The sequence below is a fragment of the Sorex araneus genome, chromosome X (genome assembly GCF_027595985.1).
Source record: "Sorex araneus isolate mSorAra2 chromosome X, mSorAra2.pri, whole genome shotgun sequence".
Taxonomy (NCBI): domain Eukaryota; kingdom Metazoa; phylum Chordata; class Mammalia; order Eulipotyphla; family Soricidae; genus Sorex; species Sorex araneus.
In genome coordinates, this window is record NC_073313.1 from 83,477,842 (window position 1) to 83,504,150 (window position 26,309).

Here is a 26,309-nt window from a genome sequence, read left to right on the forward strand (position 1 = left end):
ATCTATTCTATCGTTTCTGGATCACCCCTGGTGGACTTCTGGGCTTACACCTGACTCTTACTCAGGGATCACTTGGTGGAGCTCCGGGGTCCATACGAGGTGCTGGGACTAGAACCTGGATCAGGTGTGTGCAAGGCAAGCTCCTTACCCTCTGTATTCTTCTTCAGTCTTGAAACAACTTTACAAAGTGGGTTGCAATCTAATCTTATATTGTAACAGTAAATATTTTATTGGGGGGGGGTGGAGGGTGTCTCCTAAGCACTGCTTAGGTGCTCTGACTGGTCGTCCTGGGTCAGCTGGACATGTAGTGTTTGGGGGACTTCCAGGGTTTTCTATTCATCAGTGCTCAGATGACCATGTGGTGTCAGGTGTCAGGGTTTAAATAGAGATGGTTGCGTGCAAGGCAAGCACCTTACCCCACCCCCCTTGCACTCTTTCTTGCCACATAATAGTAAATCAGATTTGCTCTTTTTTTCCCACTCTGCACACAGTTCACTATTCGAAAAACCCCTTTAAAATATGTTCAATGACTGACTTTACTCTGTTGCATTGTCTGTATCTAGATGCTTCCAGTTTTAAATAGGATAGGGTTATTTCTTTTTATAGCTCGTGTTTAAAACGGAAGCATTATATACTATTAGCTAATTTCATTTTATGTTTTTTTCTTGCAGGTTTCTGAAAGTGCCTTTTCTGAAAACTCTGCTGCTTGGATTCCACTCTAGAGCTGTCTCTCTATAAACCCCTCTCCCTACCACCCCTCACTCCCTCCTTCACGACCTCCCCTCCACCCCGCCAAATCTGGTGTGCTTGTAGTTTGCTCTCAGCAACTTACCCATTCTTTTTTTCTTTGATTCTCAGTTTTCAAAGTCATTTTCCCTCCTCCTGATTTTGTAGTGCAAACAAAAAAATTTTTTTTAAAAAATTATAGCATCCATCCCAATTTTAACCTTTAAAGGTAAGAAATTGGGAGAAGAACTTTTCTTCTCTTGAACTGAGACCATTCCACAAATTGACGGGCAGCCAGCAGCATATGCTTTTTGCAGAAATAATTGAAAACATCAACTGGAGAGCACAGAATCCTTTTGAAAGTCTGCCAATTATTTGAAGTAATTTCAGCAGAGGAACAAAATAAAACACTCAATATCTTAACCTTTACAGTTGCCTTCTTAGGAGTTGGTCTCTAATTTGATTTTTAGTCATTCTGATACAGTTTTTATTTTATGATTGGTTTTTTGTTTGACTAGACGGAATTTGACTTTAATGAAAACCTAAGTGCTAACAAAGAATCATTTCACCAAGGCAACCTATTATCTCTTCACATTTAGCTTGAATTCATTTTTAATCTTTTAACAACAACAGTAATATTGTCCTAAAGAGGGTGCACTTGATTTTCATTTTGTATTCAATATGACGTCTGTCAATGTTTCCCTGGTTCGTGATACCAAGTGGCTGACGTTAGAAGTCTGTAGAGAATATCAGAGAGGAACTTGCTCTCGGGCTGATGCAGACTGCAAGTTTGCCCATCCACCAGGAGATTGCCATGTGGAAAATGGTCGTGTGGTGGCTTGTTTTGATTCTTTGAAGGTGAGTCTCATCTAAATGCCTTGAATATTTAAGTTGGTGACTTCAATTTTTTTTTTAAAAACCTGTGTTCTGAAATTAGTCCTGTTAATACATAGCAGAAAAGTGTTGAGTGTTGTTTCTTCCTTTTGATTTTGATTGCTCAAAATTTGGGTTTTCAGTTCTCCAAAACTACAGGATGTAGATTTTAATTTATAGAAGGAGACCTCCTTGAAGATCAAGATAGGTAGACCCTAGGAAATCATTTTGAGGAGTTTTATTTCACTGGAGGAAGAGGTTGCAACTTTTCTGTGCTTTACTTCTTTGTATATGATTTAGTGATTAGAATCATTTACTACCTAGGGAAATGCTTTACTGGATTAGAGTTTATTTGTATGTTATTGAAATGTAGTTAGTAAGGACAAGTTGATTTTCAGGAGATAAATAAGGTCAGGCTGAGGAGAAAATCTCATTGTCCTGGAGGAAAATTATGGCAGTTTGAAGTTTCTTAAGGATTATTTTGAACCTTTAATTTAAACACAGAGCTACAAAACTAAGCATACTTTATTTTCTATTTGAACAACTGAACAATTTCAGAATTTTGAATGCATTTTATAAGAAAAGTCCTATTATGAATATTATCAAACCCCAATATTATATGCTACAGTAAACACAAAATATGGGCCACATGAAATGCATGCAGAATAGAACATATATATGATTGTGGAACAAGACAATGCACTTATTTTCATATCTTTTCCATGAAAATTGCACTTAAATAAGGATAAATATGTACAAATTGAAGCATAATAATAAAAGTGGTAATAGGCTTTTGGTTTATTTAGCAAGTTACTATCATGAACTAGAGATTTTTAAAATATGTCAAAGAGAATTTAGCTTAATAAGAACATCTTCAATTTCTAGACATTGTTTTATCTTCATCAGCACATGTTTTACTGACATTTTCATTTATGGCTGCCTTAGTCAATAGATACAAATTCTTTGGTGTGGTTATTTCATTTTGTTAATTGAGATACCACAATTTACAGTAGTATAAATATTTGTTTTGAATGTACAATCATTTCATAAGGAAACACTGTCATGTAATTTGATATTTAAGCAGCAACTCTACTTCTGTTGTAGTTAAAAGTTTTTGCTACAGACCACTCCAGTTCAAGAAAGAAAACTTGTTAACATAAAGATAGAGGTAATTTTGACCACTGAAAATTTCTGAGTTGCCCTTCTGAAGAGCAAATGCTGGCACGAAAGGGCCAATTCTGTTTTCTTCACATTACTTAATTCAGTTTAATCTTCAGTGATTTTTTGTGTATTATTTAAATCTGCTCGTGGCCATTGCAGTGCCCTGAAACAGTAAAGAGCTGTGGGGAAGGTGAAGAGAAGGGTATCTTTCATCCAGTTCATATAGATGCCTTTCATCCAGAGCGCTACATACTTTACATATGTTTTTTTAGAAGATCTGGAGTCTAGACTCTGGCTCACTGCTCTAGCTCCTCGTGGCTATTTAATCTGATAGAACATTTCTAACAGATAGGTAATTCCTCTCTACCTAATTTCCACAATTAGTGTGGAGATTTTAGTGCAAAAGCATAAATAGAAATCCATGTACTGTAATAAAAGCACACACCACACAGAATTTATTTAATGTTAGAATGCAGGGTGACTTCAATAAATGTCAACATTCAAAACAATAAAGAAATAAAACGGAGAAAAAAAGTGAAGTTAAAAGATTTTCCTATAAATGTTTCTTTTAGGAGAGCCAGAAAGTAGTTCTATTGTATTGGGGAATATTAATTAAAACTACACACTCATGCTTTACATGGGGATGCCTATACTTAGTCACCATGAATGTGATAATCGTTGTTGAAGCTAAGTGTTACCAATTTTATGGCTTGTCTTTGATATAGAATACCTTACAAGCTTTGTGAATTCTATCTTTACATGCATCTAGTAGAAAAGGTGTGATCTTCTTAATCATTGATGTATTTCAGCTATCATTTGTCATTTAAAAGCAAAAGAGTGTCATAAAGGAAACGTTTTGAGGAAAAATAACATGGAAGGTGATTAATAAATGCAGGCTGCACTACTACTTTAAAGCTTGTACAATGTTTAATGCAGAGACTACATAGATAATGGCTAATGAGGCACTCAATTATTTAAATACACTGACTACTCATTGCTTCCAATGTTTTAAATATAATTTTTGCATTATGTTAAGATCTTGATGACCAGTCGCACAAGATAAAGGTAATTTACATAATTCTTGCATTCTCAAATTTCAATGAAATTTAATATTTTAAATATATAAAGCATTTCAAATAATTCATCATATGGACACGAATTAATTATTTGAAGTGCTTCCTCTGCATCACCGTCTCCACAAAAAGCTTTGTAGTTCTCTCCTTTGATATACTTTTCTTACTTAGGCTGTACATGAAAGTTGTACTAAGTTGTCAGGTAATTTACCTCTGTGTGTTGTGCTACTATCATATCTATAATATAACAGATAAGTTACTAAAATAGTTATTGCTGCAGTTGTTACTCCCAGTGATTTGGTATAATTGAAACACCCTTGAAATGCGTCTGTGTCCTGTTTTCTCTCCCATGAGTGGTTAAATAAATGAAGCAATAATTTGATGTTTGGGACTGCTGTTTTGGTTTTTGTGTCTTTTGTTTTCATAAAGCTTCTATTTGCAGTGGGTACTTTACCAGATGATGTCTTTTGCTATCATAATAGGTATAATAGATACACTGTCTTATATTCTTTTTAAATGAGGGGATGTTATGAAAATAAGGAGGGCAAGTGTGATAACTAATTGTGCTGAAGTGCTGTACCCATCACTCCATGAATTCTGAGTGTTCAGTGAGGAAGGTCACAGGATCTTCAGATTGACATGTAGATAGTATAGACCATAGATCATTTCCAACTATAGAAAAGAATCTCGAATCATGTGATTCTACAAAGAATCATTTGCAGCTCTTTTGTGACTTCATTGCCTTGTTTCCTTAGCACAATTTAGCAGTTTATTTCAGTATATCTTGCCCAAGTATTAGTTATTTACCATTGATCTAGTTTGGAATTTGTAGTCAGTGTCTTTTAGATTTAATAAATAACTGCTAAAATGCCAATATAGAATCTGTGTGATTATATCTGTAGCCAAGGTTATATTATCTATATTTGAAGCACTGTGCCAGTCACCTGTTATCCAGGATAGAGATAAATGCTGCCATTATTTCATTATGAAAAATCAACACCCATCACATATGCTCACTCCACTGTTCACTTTGGGCAGCTCTGTTACAAAAATTTCCTGACAAAGGCCTTAGGAGCAGGTACAGTTAGGGGAAAATTATTACTCGTTCACATAATGTTTCTGAAAAATGGACATTGGTGAAGAACACTAATAAAATAGTTTCTGTTCTCCCAATATTACATATGATCACAAGTATAGTGATATTTTGACAAGTGAGCCATATTATGTAGGCATATGGATATGAATATATAGTCATTGATCATTGTCCTGAGTCACAAGTCGATTCTGTGGTGGTATTACTAATTATGGCAGTTCTCACTAGTTAAAAATTTGATTAGTTTTGACTGAATATTTACCTCATCCTATTTGCTAAGGGAAAACTTACCAGGAACAGCGCGCTCCTAGCAACATAATCCCAAAGGTCATTGGTTTATGCAAGATTTAGAGCCATTTATGAGCTTGATCAGAGAGGTTTGCCTATGCTATAAAGAGACATAAGCAGCACCTGTCACAGTGAGAAAGGAAGCAAAGAACATTTTACTTAAGGGATATTTTGTTGCTGTAATACTTACCTTTAAAATTGTCAGTATAAGTCAGTGCTGTTTTGAACATTCCAACCTCCCCCTTTTGAAAGGTGTTAAATTATAATTTACATCTCCCCAACAAATGCATATTGATTGCTTAGCCTCATAAGTAAGCCTTTTAGGCTTAGATAAAAATTGAAAAATAGTTATTTGATACCATCTTCATCCTACTTCCTGTAGTGTCAACTACTTCCTGTAGTGTCAACAACTTAACATGCCATCATACAACTGTTATCAAAATAAGATTAATTAAATTAATTAGCTAAATTAATTAATTCAGTATAATACCCTTAGCTAAGATGGAGCCGTTATTTGAATTTTACCACATTTCTCCCTAATTTTCCTGCCCTATTTGAGGATCCAATCTTGGTTCTCGCGTGGCATTTACTTGAAAACTTCCGTAATTTCTTCCAACCTCCAACAATCTTTTCATTATCTTTCTTGATATGGACATTCTGGTTGACTGTTGAGCAGTTATTTTGTAGGATGCCCTTCAGTTTGCATAAGAACCGCCAGTAGGAGGTGGATATCCAACAAAGTATACATAAAGTGGGTGCATCTTATAGCTCATTATGTTAACTGGCGTCCCTTGAATAGATTGATGATTTTTCCCCTTTGTGGAAGTTGATACATAATTCTTGACTTACTCATCATTTTCTAGAACATGCTATTGATTTTTAGAGACGTTCCAATATATATGCTATCAAATAGGAATAAGTGTTCATCTTAGAAGTTTGGTAATGCACTTCTATAATGATGGGCTCATCAAGAAGTGATGGGAAGAGAGGGGAAAACGGACTAGAGAATGGCAGGGGAGGTAGCACCATCAGAACATTATAGAGACAGAGCAGTGAAGAATGGGAAGCCACATAGTTCTTGTGATGGGTGTGTCTTTCTCCTTGCCTCCTGTGTAGTGGGCCCTGTGCAGGCAGCAGTGCCCTGACCACCTGTAATTTAGCTTATTTAGCTTCCTATGTCAGGAAATGGATTTTCTGCCTTTGTTTCCTGATAAGTAATATTCCCTCTGATTGTAAGCTTTTGCATCTCAATGAATGGAATGGAAAATTCCAAAGAAAAACTAAAAATTATAAACAAAAATAAAAATAACATGTAATAAAATGTAAATAAAATATAATAAAATGTCATTACTACTCGGAAACCAAGGCTAAACCTTTACCTCATCTCCTGCCATTCACAAATGTCACTTCCTCTCCTCACTTGCTCATCCTTGAGAGTTAATTTATATTTCTTCTCATGTCACTTATCAACTTCATGTTCTTCCCAAATTATTAAAAAAGTCAAGATACTTTGAGTTCATTCATATAAATATTTTCATATATACACACCCCACTTACTGTGACTACCTTTCAACATAAAATAAAGCATAGCCTTTCGAGAAAAACAATAGAAACAAAGACAAAAAACCTAAACATAGAATTTTATTTCCTAGTGAAACTCTTCATTTACACCTTTCAAAATTTCTGTTTGTTTTGGGGGCACAGCCAACAGTGTTCAGGGCTTACTTCTGGCTCTGCACTTAGGATCACTCCTGGCAGGGCTGGGGGATTTTAGGGGCTGCTAGCGATTGAACCCATGTTGGCCATGTTCAAGGCAATCACCCTTCCCACTGGGCTCTCAAAATTTCTTTTAATCCCAGCTGTTTGTTTTGAAAAAAGTTTTCATTTGTTCCATGCAATTTCAGATGTTTTTCTTCTTTGTAAAAGAACAGTTTTAGAAACGTTTTATTTTAAGATATACTATCTTTCAAACAATATGCAGATATCAGTTTATTTGAGCAATTCAGTAATTATATATATAAAAAAAATCCTTGCCTTCTATTCACTGCTTCCTGTATTCCATAAACTTTGGAAAAGCCACTATGGTCCTTAAAACAAACTTGGTTAAGCTTTAGCATTGAATGAGCCAGCTTTAATTAACTGTGTGCCTTGGCTAAGTAAGTACCTAGGCTCCATGACACAAAGATACTTCGTGTGGATAGAAGGCCCCTACTAACACCTTCCTCTGGAGTCACTGCCATACAAATGAGAGCACATGGAACAGAGCCTGGCACATCATTAGCACTCAAGATATATGTTTCCAGCAAGTAAATTCTGAATGCCCTGAAAAAATGAAATGAAGCTGTGACAGCACTAGAATAAAATTCAATTGAACATTCTGATAATTCTGGGTTGGGGAAGGCTATATTGACCATGCCATCAGAAGCAGAAGACATAGAAATGATTAATACAGTTGAATGTATTAAAACAATTACTTCCAAATGTCAGGGAAACAAGTTAAAAGACAAATAGTGATCTGGGGGAGAAATAGTGACATATATGACAGATGAAAGACTGTTATTTTAACAAAGTACACTAAGTTAAAGTGTAAAAAAAATAAAAACATTCAAAGATATTTTCTTATAAAAATAGGCAAAGGACATAAACAGAGCAAGATAGTCTGATGTGCTCAGTCTACCCAAGAGGATGTTTTGATGACCCTATGATTAACTGCTCTAATGGAGGATATATTTCAGCTGTTCCCATCAAAATAAGCTCTTCCTACCCTGTCTCTCCTTAAAGTCCATTTCAGAGGGCTTATATTTCCTACTTCAGTTCTTTGTTGCTTATGTTTTCTTTCATTAGTGTTAGTTTTTTTTTTCAACGTGCTACTTCTAATTAAAAAGGAAAGCCTTTTAGATCAGATTAGCCTGTGAGATAAAAACCAAAATTGCCCTCAGAAGACATTTTATTTTATTTTGGGAGGTTTAGGGCCATGACTTAAGGTACTCAGGGCTTACTCCTGGCACTGTGCTCAGGTTCACCCCTGGTGGGCTTGAAGATCATATAGAGTGCCTGAGATCTAACTTGGGATGGCTATGTGGAAGGCAAGCACCCTACCTGCCGTATTATCATTCTGGCCACCATAAGGAACATTTTATAACTTTCTAAATTTTTTATTGAGAGTCTGTGGTTTACAGTACTATTTACAATGGTTCCTTATGCACATAAGTCTAACACCACATCCATCACCAGTGTAGACACCTTCCTCTCCCAAGGACCCCAACACCCCTCCATCTCACCCACCCAACTCATAGTGTGGATCAGTTCTCCCATTACGTTGTTTTGATATAATATTGGCATTATGCGCCTTGCACGCAGCTGACCCGGGTTCGATTCCTCCGCCCTTCTCAGAGAGCCCGGGAAGCTACTGAGAGTATCTAGCCCGCACAGCAGAACGTGGCAAGCTACCCGTGGTGTATTCCATATGCGAAAAACAACAAGTCTCACAACAGAGATGTTACTGGTGCCTGCTCGAGCAAATCTATGAGCAACGGGATGACAGTGACAGATAAAAATCCTAAGAGAGAAGTTAAGAATTTTGTTGATAGAGAGATAATCTGGGGTTAAAACAAGGGCTGGAGTGATAGCATAGTGGGTGGGGCGTTTGCCTTGCACACGGTCGACCCGGGTTCAAATCCCAGCATCCCATATGGTCCCCTGAGCACCGCCAGGAGTAATTCCTGAGTGCAGATCCAGGAGTAACCCCTGTGCATCGCCAGGTGTGACCCAAAAACCAAAAAAAAAATTGCCTTGTATGTGATCAACAGTGGTCAAGAGTGGCCCCAAGCACTTTCAGGTGTGGCCTCCCCACCAAAAAAAAGAGAGAATTGTCTTCCAAATACCTTTCTTCTCCCCCTCCACTGAATATCAGTCAATATTAATAGACACATAATAGGTGGATGGATGGTTGGTGTGGTTCATTTTTTTGGTTAGTGTTAAGGTTGACTTGGAATAGTGAGTAATTTCATGAACACAACTTCATGCCTTTTCAAACATAAGTCATCACACCATTCCCCACCACAGGATTACCAATATCCTCCCACCACAGTCCTGTGGGCCCTTCATTTTCCTGACTCATTTCATTTATTTCATTCACTGATAGGTATGTAATAAGCACTCATTGTATGCCAGGTGTAGTTCAAGATACAGGTATCTAAAATTGAAGTTGAAATAATCTCTGCCTTTATGAGCAGTTTGGGCAAAGGAGAAGTAGGCAGAATGGAAGCAAATATTTAGATTAATGACATATTACCAAGTAAAAAGAAAATGAAGCAGGGAAAAGCATTAGAGAATGGAGAGAACGGCCAGGTATTCTGTATTAGATTCTAGGAGGGCCTCTGTAGTGAGGGGATAATTGAGGAAAGGCATGAAGGTGGTGAGGGAGTAAGATGTGAGAATTTCTGAGACTATTTTAGATAAAGGAAATAGTAGCAGCAAAGGTCGTAAAGCAGGAATGGGTCTGGTGTGTTTAAAAAACATCAGGGTTGCAACCAGGAGGACTGGAACATTCCATACATTATTCTATTCATAGTTTTTGGTGATGTTTTTTTACCTTAGTGCTTTAGTGCTTTGCTTTTTATTAAAAGGTTGTTTTCTTTTACATTTTTAGGTTTTATTTTTGAATGGCTAATATATTTAAATTAAGATGTTTTTTAAAATTTGCCACCAATTTCTGAATAAATACCATGATGTAATAGAAAAAAATTGTTCTCACATACACATAAATTACAAAAGTAGCTTATGCAATACATATATTCTCACATTAAGATATATGTATTTCTTTTGCTTATAAGTGGATAAACATGAAGAGTATCATGCTAAATGAAATGAGTCAGAAAGAGAGGGACAGGTGTAGAGGGACTGCACTCATTTGTGGAATGTAGGGTAGCATCACATCACATGAGGCTGACACCCAAGGACAGTAGATACAAGGGCCAGGATGATTGCCCCATAGCTGGAAGAATGCTTCATGGATGAAGGGGAAAAGGCAGATGGAATAGAGAAGGGATCACTAAGAAAATGATGGCTGGAGGAACCAGTTGGGATGGGAGATGCATGCCAAAAGTAGATAATGGACCAAACATGATGACCTTTCAGTGTCTGTGTTGCAAGCCATAATGCCCAAAAGTAGAGAGAGAGTATGGGGAATATTGTCTGCCTTAGAGGCAGGGGGAGGGTGGGAAAGGCAAGCATACCCAGGATATTGGTGGTGGGGAATGTGCACTGGTGGAGGGATGGGTGTTTGTTCATTGTGAGATTGTAACCCAAACATTAAAGCTTGTAACTATCTCACGGTGATTCAGTAAAATTTTAAAAATTTCAAAAAAATAACAAGGGAAAAAAAGATATATGTAATTCAGATATAAAAATTAATTTCAGGGGGCTGGAGTGATAGCACAGCAGGTAGGGCACTTGCCTTGCACGCGGTCGACCCGGGTTCGAATCCCAGCATCTCATATGGTCCCCTGAGCACCGCCAGGGTGATTCCTGAGTGCATGAGCCAGAAATGACCCCTGTGCATTGCCGGGTGTGACGCAAAAAGAAAAAAAATAAATTTCAGATAAAAAAGGAAAGAATTGCTAGTATCTGCTACAATATGGAAGAACATGCTAAGTGGAACAGAACTAACTCTGAAAGATTTTATTTTGTATGAGATACTCAGAGTTCACAGATTAAAGAATAGAATGTGTTAGTGGATACTGGGGCATTGGGGAAGAGGAGAGGAGAGGAGGGGTGTACTGCACTGTGACTCATCATGGGGACAGGGCTTCATTTTGTTGTGATAAAAAATATTCTGGAAATAGTGGTGATGATTGAAGTTTTATGTATATACTAAAAACCACCGATGTGTACAGTTTAAAAGGTAGATTTTATCATATATGAACAATATCCCAGTAAAACGATAAATATCACATACAGTGAAGTTTCCCTTTCATCTCTTTTTGCCAGGCAACCCCCCAAACAATATATTTTGTCTTCTGTGTTCTGTAGATCACCTTGCGTATAAAGCAAGTATGTACATTCCACTCTCCTCTTTTATTTTTATTTATTTTATTTTTTATTAGTTTATTTTTAATTAGAGAGTCATCGTGAGGGTACAGTTACAGATCCATACATCTTTGTGCTCATGTTTCCCCCATACAAAGTTCGATAACCCATCCCTTCACCAGTGCCCATTCTCCACCACCAGTAAACCCAACATCCCTCCTGCCCTCCCCAGTCCCGACTCCCCCCACCCCACCCTGCCACTATGGCAGGGTATTCCCTTTTGTTCTCTCTCTCTGATTAGGTGTTGTGGTTTGCAATAAAGGTGTTGTCCACTCTCCTCTTTTAAACACAAATACTCGCATACTCTTCTTGCCTTTTGTTAAGATAAAATACTGTCTAGGGAAAGGTATGCTAGACTGATGTTAAGAAGAAACCTGAGGTACTGTGTTTTCATTCAAGACAAACCCTGCACACAAGTACTTAGCTCTAGTTAACAAATCTATTAAATATAAACATAAGTACTTTATTTGGGTGTTAAGGTTTAAAAATAATGTGAATAGAAAACAGAAACCTCCAATTTTCTCACCATCAAAGTTAAAAATAGAAAGGGGAAGGCAGCAATTATGACTTGTGATATGGATTAGAGACTAAGTATAAACTTGTCTTTATTTTAATATATATTCAGATAAGTACAGAAATACATACAGGTTGCCCATATGTGTTAAATTATCCATATCTTTGTATCCTAAATGTGTCATTGGAGTCCTAGAGATAATGACTATCCAATGGTAATAAGCACATTTGGCACCCATATCTTGGTTTATAATACCACTCTCCAGTATAAAGAACAAAGTTCTCTTGGTATGATAGCTGATGCTGAACTAAGGGAGGCAAAAATACAAGATGATCCTGTAATATCTTGTGGTGTCAGAAAGTAAGGAAATACTTATAAAAGACAGGGGCCAGGCTGAAGAACCTCCAATGGTGGATATGTTATGGTAAAGAAAGGAAACGGAAAAAAAAACTGCTTCAATCTGTAGTGGAGGAACTATTACCAATTGAAAACTGAAGAACCAGGACAAATCAATGGGATGTGGGATTCTGAATTGGATCCTGGAACAGAGAAAGGGCATTTTTTGGGAAGATATGTGGAACCGGCTCGAAATGGCTCAAATAATTTTAGTCACTGCCACTGCCCTAGAGTCAATCTTATCAAAAAACTAGTGACTTTGATAAGTGTACGAAATATGGAATGTAAGTTGTTACAGGAATCCGAATAAAGGATATGTGGGGAGGACATTTCTACTCCTTGTAATTTTTCTGTAAATCTAAAGTTATTTCAAAATCAAATATTTTGGAAAATTAGTTGTTCAGTCTTAAATATGTACTTCCTGTCTTATACAGTGGGGTATTGTTTCTGTTCATTTTTTTCTTTTTGAAAAAAATTTGGGGAAATGGTAATGAGAAAATGCTAAAATTCAGGCAATGGCTGATAATTGTGAGGGACCACAACTAGCTGTATGAATTTCATAATAAAATAAGTTAAGATAGCACTCATCTCCATGTTTCATGAGTTTCACAAGTATAGCTAATCAAGAATTTGGGCTGTAAAAGGAAGGCTATTTAGTTTCATTTGTTGACATTTTCAGATGGCAAAATAGAGATCTAGCAAGGAAGAATCCACTTACTCAAGGTCACATAAGCAGTCATCTAAAGTAATTCAGGATTCTGCTGTTTTTCCAATAATAGCTTTTTCCCTATGGAGTAAAAGAAATGGTGAAAATACCAATTAAGTTTTTGTTTTCTCAAACCAAAAGCATGATCATGACCAGATATTATATTTGGTGCACTGTATTTGTGGTTCTATTTGACTTTTTATACTTCAAAAAGGAAAGAACCTAACTTTCCTAGTCCCTCAGTTTTAGCTTCACGATACTGCATTTCGATTAAGACTTTAAACTTTATATTTGGTTCTTTGCAATCAACCAGTGTATTAAGTTTTGGAAAAGGTAGGGTGTTTAGAATTTAAAAAAAGTTATCGAACTTAATGCTACTAAGATCTGTTTAATCACTGAGAATCAGGGTGCTATGATGTTTCCACTCTTGTTCCCCCTTTTCCCTAAACTCTGAATTGATAATCTAGCTAGCCAGAATTGGGGGGTTATAACTGATAGTGGATCCTGTGCATTTTAATTTATGAAATTTTTGTGGTCTGACTCTTTTATATAGTCATTAGTACAGTATGTTGGCCAGTTAGGGAGGTACTTGTCACAGATCAGCTGAAAATATTGCAGTAGCAGTTCATTCAGTCTCATTCTGGGTCAAATCGTGTCTTGTAAAACAACTTGGAATTTAACCCAACTCATTAAAAATGTTTTATGGGAGCATAACTCAAGATCATTTCTCTCTCCCCCTTGCTGTTAAGGTGGCAACTGGCCATCTGGTGAGAATTGTAACAAGGCCATGGATGTATTCCCTAACCACAGTTTGATTTACCATTAAGATTGACCCTATGCTGTAAGAACCCATTTTAATGTGAAAGCTCTGAAATTCTGAAATTTGAGAATTGCCTTCTGTCTACCAAGTCTATAAAAGAAAGCCTTATACGTTAGACAACTATCTGTCTGATTCTACTTGATCATTAATTAGCTCTCTTTAATGTAACATAGCTGTATAAAATAATTGAGGATGCTATCTTTTTCTCTAGCTCAAGTTTTTTTGTGAACTGTGAATGCAAGGTATTTCTCTGCACTTGGAAATAGCAATTAGTCTTTCTAGGAACATGACTTTAATTAATCAGATATCATTTACTGAGGACGTTTTTTTTTTCCCTTACAGACTAGCTTTCTCTTCAGACTGTCCCTGTTTTTCTCTCTCAGTTAACTGCTTGATTGTTGACCTATGAGGTTATATATTCCAGAGGAATCTTAGCTATTTGTTACTTCCTCATTATCTCTAAATAATCTTTTCATTTTCTCCTGTATTTCCTCCACTGTGTAATCAATCATTGTTTCGTAAATTTATGGGTTTTTTTTTAGTTCCTTCTGTCTCATATACTTGCAATCCTGCTTGAGTTTTCAATGTTTTGATTTCCATGCTTTCAATTTTCACTACAAGGTCCAGTTTTACTGCTAGATATAATTAGAGGTTTAGCTCATGCTTTTCCTGCCTTTCTTTAGATTGTTTTCTTAAAAGTCAGTAAATGATTGCATTTGTTCTTCAGCCTTTTATTTTATAAACTCCACTATTTGCATATAGTTCTGTTGCTTCTGGAGTTAAATTATTTTTCAGTGTCTTCTTATGAGGAATTTGTATATATTGCTTAGTGTCATGTCTAAACATGTCTATCTGCTATTTAATGAAGCAGATATGACTGAAAAATCCATATGTTTTACCAGTGTAACTTGGTCAAAGGTATATCCATGTATGCTTTCTATTTATTTCTGATAGAAATCGGCATTTCCCTATTATTGAAATGAAGAATTTTGTTCATCTACTTTAATTTGGTTTTAAAAAGTGTTTTGTTCTTATCCAGGTTTTTGTAGGTATAAAGTGGACAATGAAGGACTTTTTATACTCTGGAGAATTCCGTGTTCTCCCTTGAACTCATAATCCTCTTTTTTTGTCCTCTCATGCTTCTCTAAGTAAATTTATCTCGGTAAAATTGTTTTCTTTCACTAAAACAAAAAAAAGGAAAGTGAACAAGAAAGGCATTTCCACATTGAATTCAATTTTTAAAATGTGGTCTACAGTAATATAACTCTGTTAACTACGACAAACTCCTGAAGTCATGTTATATCGTATCTGGATAGGATAGAATTTGCTAGACAAGATGATTTGCTAGATACTTATATCATAGTAAAGTTCTTTGGCATCAGAAAGGCAGAAGTTTTTTCTCTGTGACTTTAAATTCTCATCTTTTATGCATCTATATATGTATTAGGTAGCATTACCACATATCAATCATCTACTCAGTTCCTAGACTTCCTGGAGACTTAATTTAATTTTATTTTTTATGAGTGTCCATAATGGTAGAATTTTATTTTTTTTCAAGAAAGTTTACTGAGTCACCATGATTCACAACAAAGTTGTTCATAATAGGGTGGTTTTCAGGCATGTAACATTCTAAAATCAATCCCACCACCAAACATTCAATATTTAAGGGGACATTGTTGCTCAAAAATCTCTTTACATACTATTTGTGTAACACAGTTAACTATGCTGTAACCATTAGAGAATGTTTATTTTTCTTCAAGAAATTGGTGTTCTTCTTTTAAACCTCCAACAAATGCCTTTTTCTGACATTTTTCTGTCACCAATTATGTATATGCTTATCACATAAAAACGTAGAATCTAGATTTTTTCCTGCTAATTTTCGCTTTTCTGATTAGCCAGGAAAGCTTTCTATACAGAAGCAAATTCATTCTTCACTACCAATTAATGGGAAAGCTGAATAACTTGTCAGTTTCTATTCTGATACTATCCCACTGAAGGTAGGCTTTGCTTTTCCAACAGCTTTATTTCACCATAATTGACATACAACATGGTACAAGATTAAAGTGAACAGCATGATTATTTTCTTTATGTACATATTAGGCAATGATTACCACCAAAGGATAGTTAACACCTCTATCACTTAATATAATTATTCTTTTTTTTTTTTTTGGCTTTTTGGGTCACACCTGGCGATGCACAGGGGTTACTCCTGGCTCTGCACTCAGGAATTACCCCTGGCTGTGCTCAGGGGACCATATGGGATGCTGGGATTCGAACCTGGGTCGGCCGCGTGCAAGGCAAACGCCCTACCCGCTGTGCTATCTCTCCAGCCCCTATAATTATTCTTTTGAATAATCAGATCATTTAACACCAAGTCTGTTAGCAACTATTAAATCTATAACACTGTGTTCACTGTAGTACCATATTGTTAGAGCCTCAGGTCTTTCCTATCTTGTAATTGGGAGTTTGGAACTTTGGACTAACATCTTCACATTTCCTTCATTCCCAAGTTTCTCATCATTTACATATTTACTGTATTTTTCTATGAGTTTAACATTTTTCCTATTTAATGTATAAGGAGACTTTATAGTATTTGTATCTGAGTTATTTCACTCAGCATAAGCTCTCGAGTTCCTTCCATATTGTTGCAAGTGATAGGAGATCCTTCTTTCTCATGGCTTAATTATATTCCATTGTGTCTATTTTAGAGTATTGTCTTAGTTTGGAAAACAAAAGTCTTAAAAGCACTCCTGACTGATGTTCCTTTGGAGGGTGAACTGCAGATGAAACTAGAAATATTTTAAAGGAAACAAGGTATCAGCAAATGTCATAAGCATAGAAAACACTGCCTTGTAATAACAGCACTAATAAGGGCTCCTTGTGTGGCCTTGAACAAGTCCCAGGAATCCTACTTCTGTTTCTCTTCAGACAAGAGCAGGCAGCAACACTCAATTTGTGGGATTAATGGTTGTGGTTTACTACAAGAATTTTATAAATGTCGAGGGTCATTTAATGCTGTGAGTCCTGTTAAATCCATTAAGCGTTCTATATAAATGCAGCTCCCCAAAGAAATGATTCACTCAACAAACATTTATTGAAACCTATTATTTGTTAGGCACAGTGCTCAGTACTGTGCAGAATACAAAGTTAGAGAAGATCTGATTCCTTCCTGACCCCATGGCATAAAGCTGCTTGTACTGTGTGCTATAAGCCAGGTACAAACCAGTGGCAAATAGAGAGTTTAAGTGGCTAGGTAAGACTAGGATTAAATGGAACTGAAGTGGTCAGAGATGCAGTCCTGGGAGAGGCATTTGAAATATTCTTCGAAAGGGAGGCGGAGGAAATAACCTGAGCAGAGACAGCGGGAAAACTATTATGTGTGTTTAGGAAGTAGGGCTGTTAAGTCACCTTGCCTTAGCACAAAGGAAAGTATACTTGCAGAGGAGTAGTCTTCAAAGTCTGCATGGTATTTGAATTTCCTTGTTTCTCTGAAGAATCTGACATTGTTTAAGTAGAGAAATGACATCATCAGCCTACACAGGATGAATTGGTATAGCAAAAGATACTGGTAAGAAAGTTGACTTCCTAGAAAGTAGCTGAAGAGACAGTACAGGGGATTTTAAAAAAAGGTGGGGATTAAATATTCATGTATGGATGGTGAAATGATAATTATTTCAATTCAGTGGTGGTATTGGGGAGGGAAATGCAGTGATGGAGTTAAGATGCTGTTAGGAAATTGATATTCTACTTTACTGCCAGTGTCTTCACCTTCATAGCACATTTCATTGAATTTTAATTATCTGTTATCTTTTTTGGACTGGAGCCGTAGCGCAGCGGGTAGGGCGTTTGCCTTGCACGTGGTTGACCCAGGTTCGATTCCTCCGTTCCTCTCGGAGAGCCCGGCAAGCTACCTTGAGTATCCCATCCTCACGGCAGAGCCTGGCAAGCTACCTGTGGCATATTAGGTATGCCATAAACAGTAACAAGAAGTCTCACAATGTAGACGTTACTGGTGTCTGCTCAAGCAAATCGATGAACAATGGGACGGCAGTGCTATAATGCTATTATCTTTTTGGTTTTGGGGGCCATACCTGGTTGTGCTCAGGGCTTACTCTTGTCTATATGCTCATGGATTACTCTTGGCAGGACTCAGGGACCAGACGGTGTGCCTGGACCAAACTGGGTTGATTACGAGCAACACAAGTGCCCTACCAGTGGTACTATTACGTTGGCCCCAATTTTATTGAACTTTATAGCAACCTTTTATTTTGTTTTGTTTTCTACTATATGCTATCTTTTTGGACATTATTGTGTGTCAATACATTTCCAAGCACAGGGGCTTGGAAAGCATCTTTTGAATGAAAATGAGTTTTTTAAATCACTTTGAGTTAGAACAGAACTAGACTCCCTTCTGTAGTGACCTGTCATTGCTTATCCTTCCTCTACACCTCCGTTTTTTATTTTACTTAAAAGTGAGTCAAAATTGTACGCACACCTATGGACTGATTTTCCTCATTTGACCACAGTTTAACATGGAATTAAGGGCCCTTTGCTTGCTGAATTTTGCAGTTAATTCCCTACCTTAGCATTTCAGAAATGTTTATTAAGAAAATGCTATTTCATGTCCTTCAAATGTTGCTAATTGAGTGATTTTACTTTATATATGGATTTTAGTAAGTTTTCTGAGTGATCACAGTTAAATTTTCCTTTAAAATGATTAATGCAATCGTCTAGCAACATGCAAGCATTAGTGTTTTCTTTGAATATTTGAAATGGAATGTTACAGCAGATGGCTAGCTTGAAAATCAAGGTTTTCTTAATAGTATGATTAGTACTAATAAGATAAATTAGAGTGAAATGAGTCAAATACAAGGTCATAATCTGCAGGACGGAGTTTTATATTATAGAGAACTGTCTATTCCAATAAAATATATTTAAGTTTATATAATAATGCCCTTGATGCACTGTAATATTTTAAAGTCCAACGAGTTTGAGCATAGAGAGGAAAAACAATTTCTCCTAGAGAGCCCATGCGTTGTCATTTTCAAACATATTCAACTAGAGCCCTGAATGATTAAAACTTAATTTGAGGAATAAAATATATGCTTTTAAGAGATAAAATAAAATAACAAGGAAGTCATTTCTAGATAGAAATTTTAGAAAGGGTTTTCTGATTTTATGAGCTCCATCTTTGAGTTTGTGCACTTAGCTCAGTCTTTCATATCTTCTCCATCTTCATCTGTATTTCTACATAGTGATTGCTGTTTCTCAGAACAGACTAGGCAGGCCTCGGGCACAATCCACAGTAATCAAGATAGGATTCATGTTTGGACAACTGACTCTACTTTCAAAACCAGGAAAGTGCCTCGAATATTTTAGAAAAATGTTTCAACAGAGAAATATACTTGAAATGGTTTTGAATAGTTAGCAGCATTCCTCTGTCATTAATGCTTCGGAGTAGTATCTATCTTTGTGACTGTCCTCTCCAAGTAAGCAGTTGATTTTGCTTAAACAAAACCCAGAGTATTCTTTTACTTTTCCCAATTCTGGAGGCCTCACTTTTGGTAGCTCATAACATTTATCCCATGTTTGAAATATTTGTTACAAGCCATATTTAATCATACCTCACTTGGCATTTCCCCCAAATTTCTGCTTCTTCTACTAGAGAAATATGTGATAGAGAAAAAAAAAGACATCACTTTGAGTCAGAGATTGTAAAGAAAGAAAATTGGAGACTCGTACTGAGACATACTTTCACACTGAAATGCTTCAGTTCCAATATTATATTTAAAACAAAACAATGAAAGTGTAGTGAATAAAACAGCATGGTAATGGAAGGTGGGCGGTATCATTAGACGACCCAAGGAAAAGAATTGTGACAATTTTTATCACAGATTCCCATTATAAACTCTCTGCTTTCCTTGAAGCAAAAATAGAGAACTGTGTTTAAATAGTCTGTGTGGAGGTTCAGAAGAGTTTCCTTCATGGGGCTGGAGTGATAGCACAGCGGGTAGGGCGCTTGCCTTGCACGCGGCCGACCCGGGTTCGATTCCCAGCATCCCATATGGTCCCCTGAGTACCGCCAGGGGTAATTCCTGAGTGCAGAGCCAGGAGTGACCCCTGTGCATCGCCGGGTGTGACCCCCCCCCCCAAAAAAAAAGCAAAAAAAAAAGAAGAGTTTCCTTCTTCCCATTAAACCTGCTGATGTGTTCCTAGCTGTCTTTATGTCTATACCCCATTCTTAATTGATAGACTTGCTGCCATTGTCCCACCTTTCTCAGTAATGCTCTTCAACTTAGCAGCTGGATTGGTGGTACGGTAGGTAAAGTGCTTGCTTGCATGTAGTTGACCTGGGTTCGATCCCTCTCATCTCATGTGATCCCCTGAGCACAGAGCCAGGATTATGCCCTGAGCACTGCTGGGTGTGACCCCCAAACAAACAAAATTCTATTGCAACAAAGCTTCTGTTTAAAAAAATAATCATCGTATTGGAAATGTATCTTTCGTTTTTTTAAGGGGCAAAACAATTTGGGCCACACCATGCAGTGCTCAGAGGCTAATCCTGACTTTACTCAGGAGTGACTTGTGGTGATGCTTGGGGAAAAATATGCATATGTAGTGCATATGCATATGAATCTAACTGGAGTAGTAAGGGAGACATCAAGACAAATGGCTAATTTTATTTTGGAATTCTTCTTTATAGTTTATTAAATTGAGTATTTTGATTTAGACATGTTAATGTATTGCAGACATTCCAGTATTGCCAACTGGGGACCCAGATTAAAACAGGCTTCCAGTGATACCCAGAAGTAATCTTAAACAATGCTGAGGCTGATCTTAATGCAGAAAGGAAAGAGTAGAACATTCTTAGAACTTCATAGGCATTCCATTTATTTTCTTCACAATGAAAAGGAGAAAGTGGTATATGAGATAGTTGTTCTGTTTCCTTACTGTTTCACTTTAGGGCATAGCTCATGAATTTTGTATTTAATGCTTGCTTTGTGAATTGGGAATCCATCAATACTTTAATTTTTGATTATCCAGCTGAAATGCTATGGTCAGCATTGGACTGCTTGCTCCTTTTGATCTGAAAAGTGTTTTCCCTGCTTTTAGCTTTTTTTTCCATATTGGGGGAATAAAATGAAGTAGTGCTTCTAAATGAACATAGTTTCTCCAGTGAGTAAAGATACTAATTTATTACAGAGCAAAGGAAAGTTTGCTATATAATCTCTAAAGGGGTAGATTGGAGTACATGTACTCTAGAAAAACACTTGGGGTTTTGTAGTACAAATGTGAGCATGATGCAATGCAGAGTCTTTATATACTTTATCATTTTTACTACTCCTTTGCAAACACAATGAATTGTTTCCTAGGAGCAGTAGAATTTTGAGAAGCTCCCTCCTTTCTCTCGTATAACTTGGAGTGTCTTTCTTTTATGACTGCTAATGTAATTACTGAGGTCACAGATATGGAATTAAAGCCTCCAAATCTCTTCATTATGCCCTTTTGAAAACTGAATTAACAGTCGTGTAAGAAAATGTTTAGTAAATAGCAAAATCCATGGCTGGACAGAACAACTGTTAGGATAGGACAATTATTTCCATAGAGCAGAAGTTCTCAAAGAGTGTGGTCAGCAAACTAGCACAGACAGTTTGTTCTGGGAACTTGTTAGAAATGTAAATTCTAAGTTTTCTTTCCAGACTTCCTGGATCAGAAATTTGGGGAGTGGGTGTGTGTTTGTGTGTTTTGAGAATTCTGAAACTGGGTCACGTCATTCTGACTTCATGGTCTCCAGGACGCTTATTGATCCTGGTGGACACTGAAAGTTTGAAAACTTTTAGAGAAAATCCACCACAGTCCTGGAGACCATGAAGTTAGTATGATGTGTCTCAGTTCTGGAATTCTCAAAACATTATTTCTCTACTTGTTTTTAAATAACTTAGTTCTTGAGTCATTATTTCCGTTCGGATCTGTTAGGATGACACAGACCTTCCTTCATTCTGGAATACGTATATGTCTTTGGGAAATTTAGCGTATGTGTCACCCAAGGGAGATCTGCAATGCTTATGAGCTAACCTAAGGCTCTGAGATCAGTGCATGACTCTCAGGAACATTTCAATTCTGTTGAACACGACAGCTCTTTATCTAAACACAGAGTTTCAGATTTTGTGGTGCATATAGAAACTTCTCATGGACACTTCACATGGTACAAATAGCTTGATGAGAATAGCACCAGTGTCTAAATGTTGGAAACTTTAAAAAAACAAGTAATTTCATTTTCTGTAATAACCCTTAGAAAAGATCAGTCAATGTTTAATACTCCAAATCCATAAAATAAGTGTTGTAAGCTATTGAGATGAAAAATAACAAATCTAAAAAATTAATTCAAACATTTATAAGTATGTCTGAGATTCACTTTTATTACAGTAATTTATATAAATGGTAGTCAAAGTTCTCTTTGCTGTAGTTAAGTACTTACTAGCAATTTAAGCACCTTAAGTATCTGTCCTATGGTCTATTTTATTGTTTGATCCTTACCAGGAATAAATGACTTGCCTGACTTTCTTAGCTTTTGAATACACATTCTAAACAAGTTATAACAGCATGTTAAAATTAAAAAGTGTGAGGCCCCATGCCTTTTTAATATAACAGAAATTATTCTGAATGTTTCATTTCTGGGGATTCTGAAATGAACTTTCACTAGATGTTAAAGAAGCTTGTGATGGTTAAAAAAACAAAAACAGCAAAAAATCCCCTCTTGATTAGATAAGCTGGTCTCTGGAGTAGGATCTGGCTTATTGCCAGTTGATAAGGGTGCAATAATTCTTTTCTCATTTATTTTCAAGGATAAGATGAAAGCTCGTATCTGGTTCCTTATTCTGCCTTTTTGCCTCTCCAATCACTGAACTGTGGGAGAGCAACAATTTAACTGATACCCAGGTCTATGAAAAGAACTCTCTTTGGTTTCTTAACATTGTTTATAAATTTCACCCAAAGGCACTGGATAACTTCTTTGTTGCTCACATAAACAAGAATTACTCCTAGGGGCTGGCGAAATAATTCAGTGGACTAAGAAATAGCACATGTATTGCATGCAGGACTGGTATTGAGAACTGTCAGATGTGGCCCCAAAATTAAAAAAGGAAAAAGTTACTTCTGACGTTAGACACTACCTTTGGTGGAGACAGAAATGGATCAGACAGAGTATAGGATCTGTCATATTTTTATACTGAATGAACAGTAACAATTTTAGTTTATTGTAAAGAATAAAGAAAAATAAATATAAAGTAGGAAAAAAGAACATATTTTTCTTTTTTAAACAATTTTTATTGATTGCACTTTGAAACATATTGAATTTCTTCTTTTCCCCTCTATTCTTTCATAAATCCTATGAGGTCCATGTGGGCAGAAAGTATTCCTAGAAAAACTGGCTAACGGAATTTGAAAATAATGTAGCTCTGAACTAAAGATAATTAGAATCTAGAGCACTTAAATCCCAGTATAGCAATCTTTCTTCTAGAATACTAATATTGACCAGGCAGTGTAACACTGTTGCACTGTCATCCCGTGGTTCATCAATTTGTTTGAGCAGGCACCAGTAACGTCTCCATCGTGAGACATGTAGTTACTGTTTTGGGCGTATCAAATATGCCACGTGTAGTTTGTCAGGCTCTGCCATGCTGGCAGGATACTCTGGGTAGCTTGCCGGGCTCTCGAGAGGGACGGAGGAATCGAGCCTGGGTTGGCCACGTGCAAGGCAAACACCCTACCGGCTGCGCTCTCACTCCAGTCCAACATTTATATTAAAATTTAAATATATTCCTGCTTTGGTTAGGACCAAATGCATTAGAAATCAAAGTATGGAGTGCCTATAACCACATGTCAATCCTTTTTAATATTGAAATTGTTTATCATTCTTCTTATTTTCCTTATCATACTGTCTTTAAAAGTATAAGTACTTTCGGGTACTGCATATTGAACTAGTCGCATTTTCCAAGATCCACATTCTTTTTTTTTAAATTTTTTAAAACTATTTATTAAATCACCATGTGGAAAGTTACAAAGTTCTCAGGTTTATGTCTCAGTTATACAATATTCAAACACCCATCCCTTCACCAGTGCCCATAGTCCACCACCAAAAACCCCAGTATACCCCCCGCCCCCACCCCATACCTCCTACTGTATAACTAATGGATTTCACTTCATTTGCTCTTTACCTTGATTACATTCCATATTTCAACACAAAACTCACTATAGTTGTTGGAGTTTCCACCCAAGAGAGACAGACCTACTACCAAGGAAGCATTTGATAATTAGTTTTCCATTGCTGGGAATGGAGAGATATGGAGCCCCACTGCTACAAATACATAACTATTCTTCTTCTTTTTTTTTCCTTTTTCCTTTTCCCCTTTTTTTTTCACCCTCATCCCCCATCCCGCGCCTCATAGTATGGTGTAAGCCACGCCGCAATGGCCGGCGTGGGGCTTTTGCTTAGTTCACAGTCCAGAGAGGTGGCTGCTACATTAATAACCTTCAAAATTTCAACAAAAACTTACTGTTATTATTTGGAGTTTGCCACCCCAAGTCAGACCTGTTCAAAAGGAACCATTTCACATAGCTGACAATTATAGATGTTAAGTCACGCATTCTTTACCCTCCTCAACATGTATCTGTAAGCACTTTGTCTTTGAATAGCTATTGGAAATTCTAAATGACAAATACATCGAATAAAATTGACAGGTTGGTATTATTGATGGATGTGTTTCGTTGATAAAACCACATATCGATTTGCATTGTCTTCAGTGTTGTTTAAATAATGTTTACTTGGGGTCAGGGAGATAGCTGAAAGGGGTGGAGTGCATGCCTTGCATGCTCCAGGCCATGAGTAGTTTCATCCCGGGCACCACATCCCCTCCTCACCACCACCCACAGTACCCCTCCGCCCCCCATCCCCCGGCACCACTAGGAAGGTCCCTATAAAAAAAGAGGAAATGTGGGCCTAGGAGATAGTACAGAGGGAAGGAGCTTTCCTTGCACGCAGCCCACCCTGATTCAAACTCTGGCCCCATATGTGGTCCCCTGAGCTCTTCCAGGAGTGATCCCTGAATTTAGAACCAGATGTAAGCACTGAGAGCAGTTTTGTGTGGCTCAAGAACCACAGCAACAAAAAATGAATTCTTTACTTGACCAAAAGCAAATAAGTAAATACACAAATAAGGGGTATTCTTGATAACTGTTCAGTATCAGTATTGCAAAGCACAATGACCAAAAGGTGGGGGGAAAAGAGAGAGAGAGAGAGAGAGAGAGAGAGAGAGAGAGAGAGAGAGAGAGAGAGAAGAAAAGCCCCTGCCATAGAGGCAGGCTCGGGGGTTTCGGGGGTAGTGGGTGATGGGAGGGAACCTGGGGACACTGGTGCTGGGAAATGTACACTGGTGGAGGGATGGGTGTTGGAACACTGTATGACTAAATCCTAATCATGAACAGTTTTGTAAGGGTCTGTCTCACAGTGATTCAATTAAAAAATAATTTTTCAAGCAAATAAGTGTATAGAAAAGAAGATGAACAAACAGCGATTATTTATAGGCTACTGCTAAAGCACTTAAAAAGTCAAACCTTGGTTCCTGGGTCCACAAATCATCACTCTGCTTTGTACCATTCCAAAGTATATCTGTTCTTGGGTCATTTAAATCAAATCTCCATTCAAAGGGAGCTTTTGCTGGAACCGTCTTTTGTAAGGTAGCGTATGCACTGTATGTCAGTCGTCATTTCCCGGTGCTTTTAGTGGAATGAAATGCTTCAGAGCACCCTGTGCTACTTTGTGATAAGGCTGATCTTTTGCCATTGTTTGAAGATTTTCTATTTGGTGATAGTGTATACCTACAGCACTCAAACAGTTCTGGCCAGAGTAAAACCTGCTTCGAACTCGTGTGCATCTATTTTATATTTAAAAGGCTCTTTGGCTTTTTTAAATAATAGTCACAAAACGCACACAACAAACAATGCCTTAACTGGGGCCCACTTCCATCCATTCTATGTCTCTGGGGTTTTGCTGCACTTAATTACTTTTGTCAGCCCATTGTCAGTTTTGCAGAATCTCTTGTAGCCCAACTCCTTATACTAGGGCATTGCTTCTTCCAAGCACAGTCAGAATTCTATTGAACAAACATTAATTGAAAACCTGTGCAAAGGGAGGACATGTGTGCACTAATTGTTCTGCTTCAGGAAGGATAAAAGTTTTCACAGTGAATTAAAAGTACTTTGAACCGTGCCCTGCACATGGTAAGTACACAATAAGTTAGCTGTGATTATTCAGGTGGATGTTATGTGAGAAGAAAAGGACATAGAGTTACATCTTCTTTGCTAGGTGAGACTGTGCTGCTCATGCTCTCTACCACTCAGCCCAAATCCCAGTTTCTTAGATTTGTATTGTCATCCTGTGTGTTTTCACACCTCCCTATGCCTCAGCTCAGTAGTAAAACACTGACCCCTTCGGGATTGTGTGAAGATTAAGTGAGATAATGCATAAAATAACTTTGAAAAATGTACAGCACAACAAAATGAGATGTTCT

At 37.1% G+C, this 26,309-nt stretch overlaps 1 protein-coding gene across 2 annotated transcripts in view; it reads left to right on the top strand.

Moving 5' to 3' along the window:
* The first annotated feature begins 870 nt into the window (after positions 1-870).
* MBNL3 (muscleblind like splicing regulator 3) overlaps positions 871-26,309 on the top strand; it is a 66,614-nt gene continuing 41,175 nt past the window's right edge. For both annotated transcript variants that reach the window (XM_055121642.1, XM_055121641.1), the window contains exon 1: positions 871-1,584. In XM_055121642.1, coding sequence (XP_054977617.1) covers positions 1,408-1,584 — 177 coding nt within the window. In that variant the 5' untranslated portion in view covers positions 871-1,407. The remainder of the gene's footprint in view (positions 1,585-26,309) is intronic.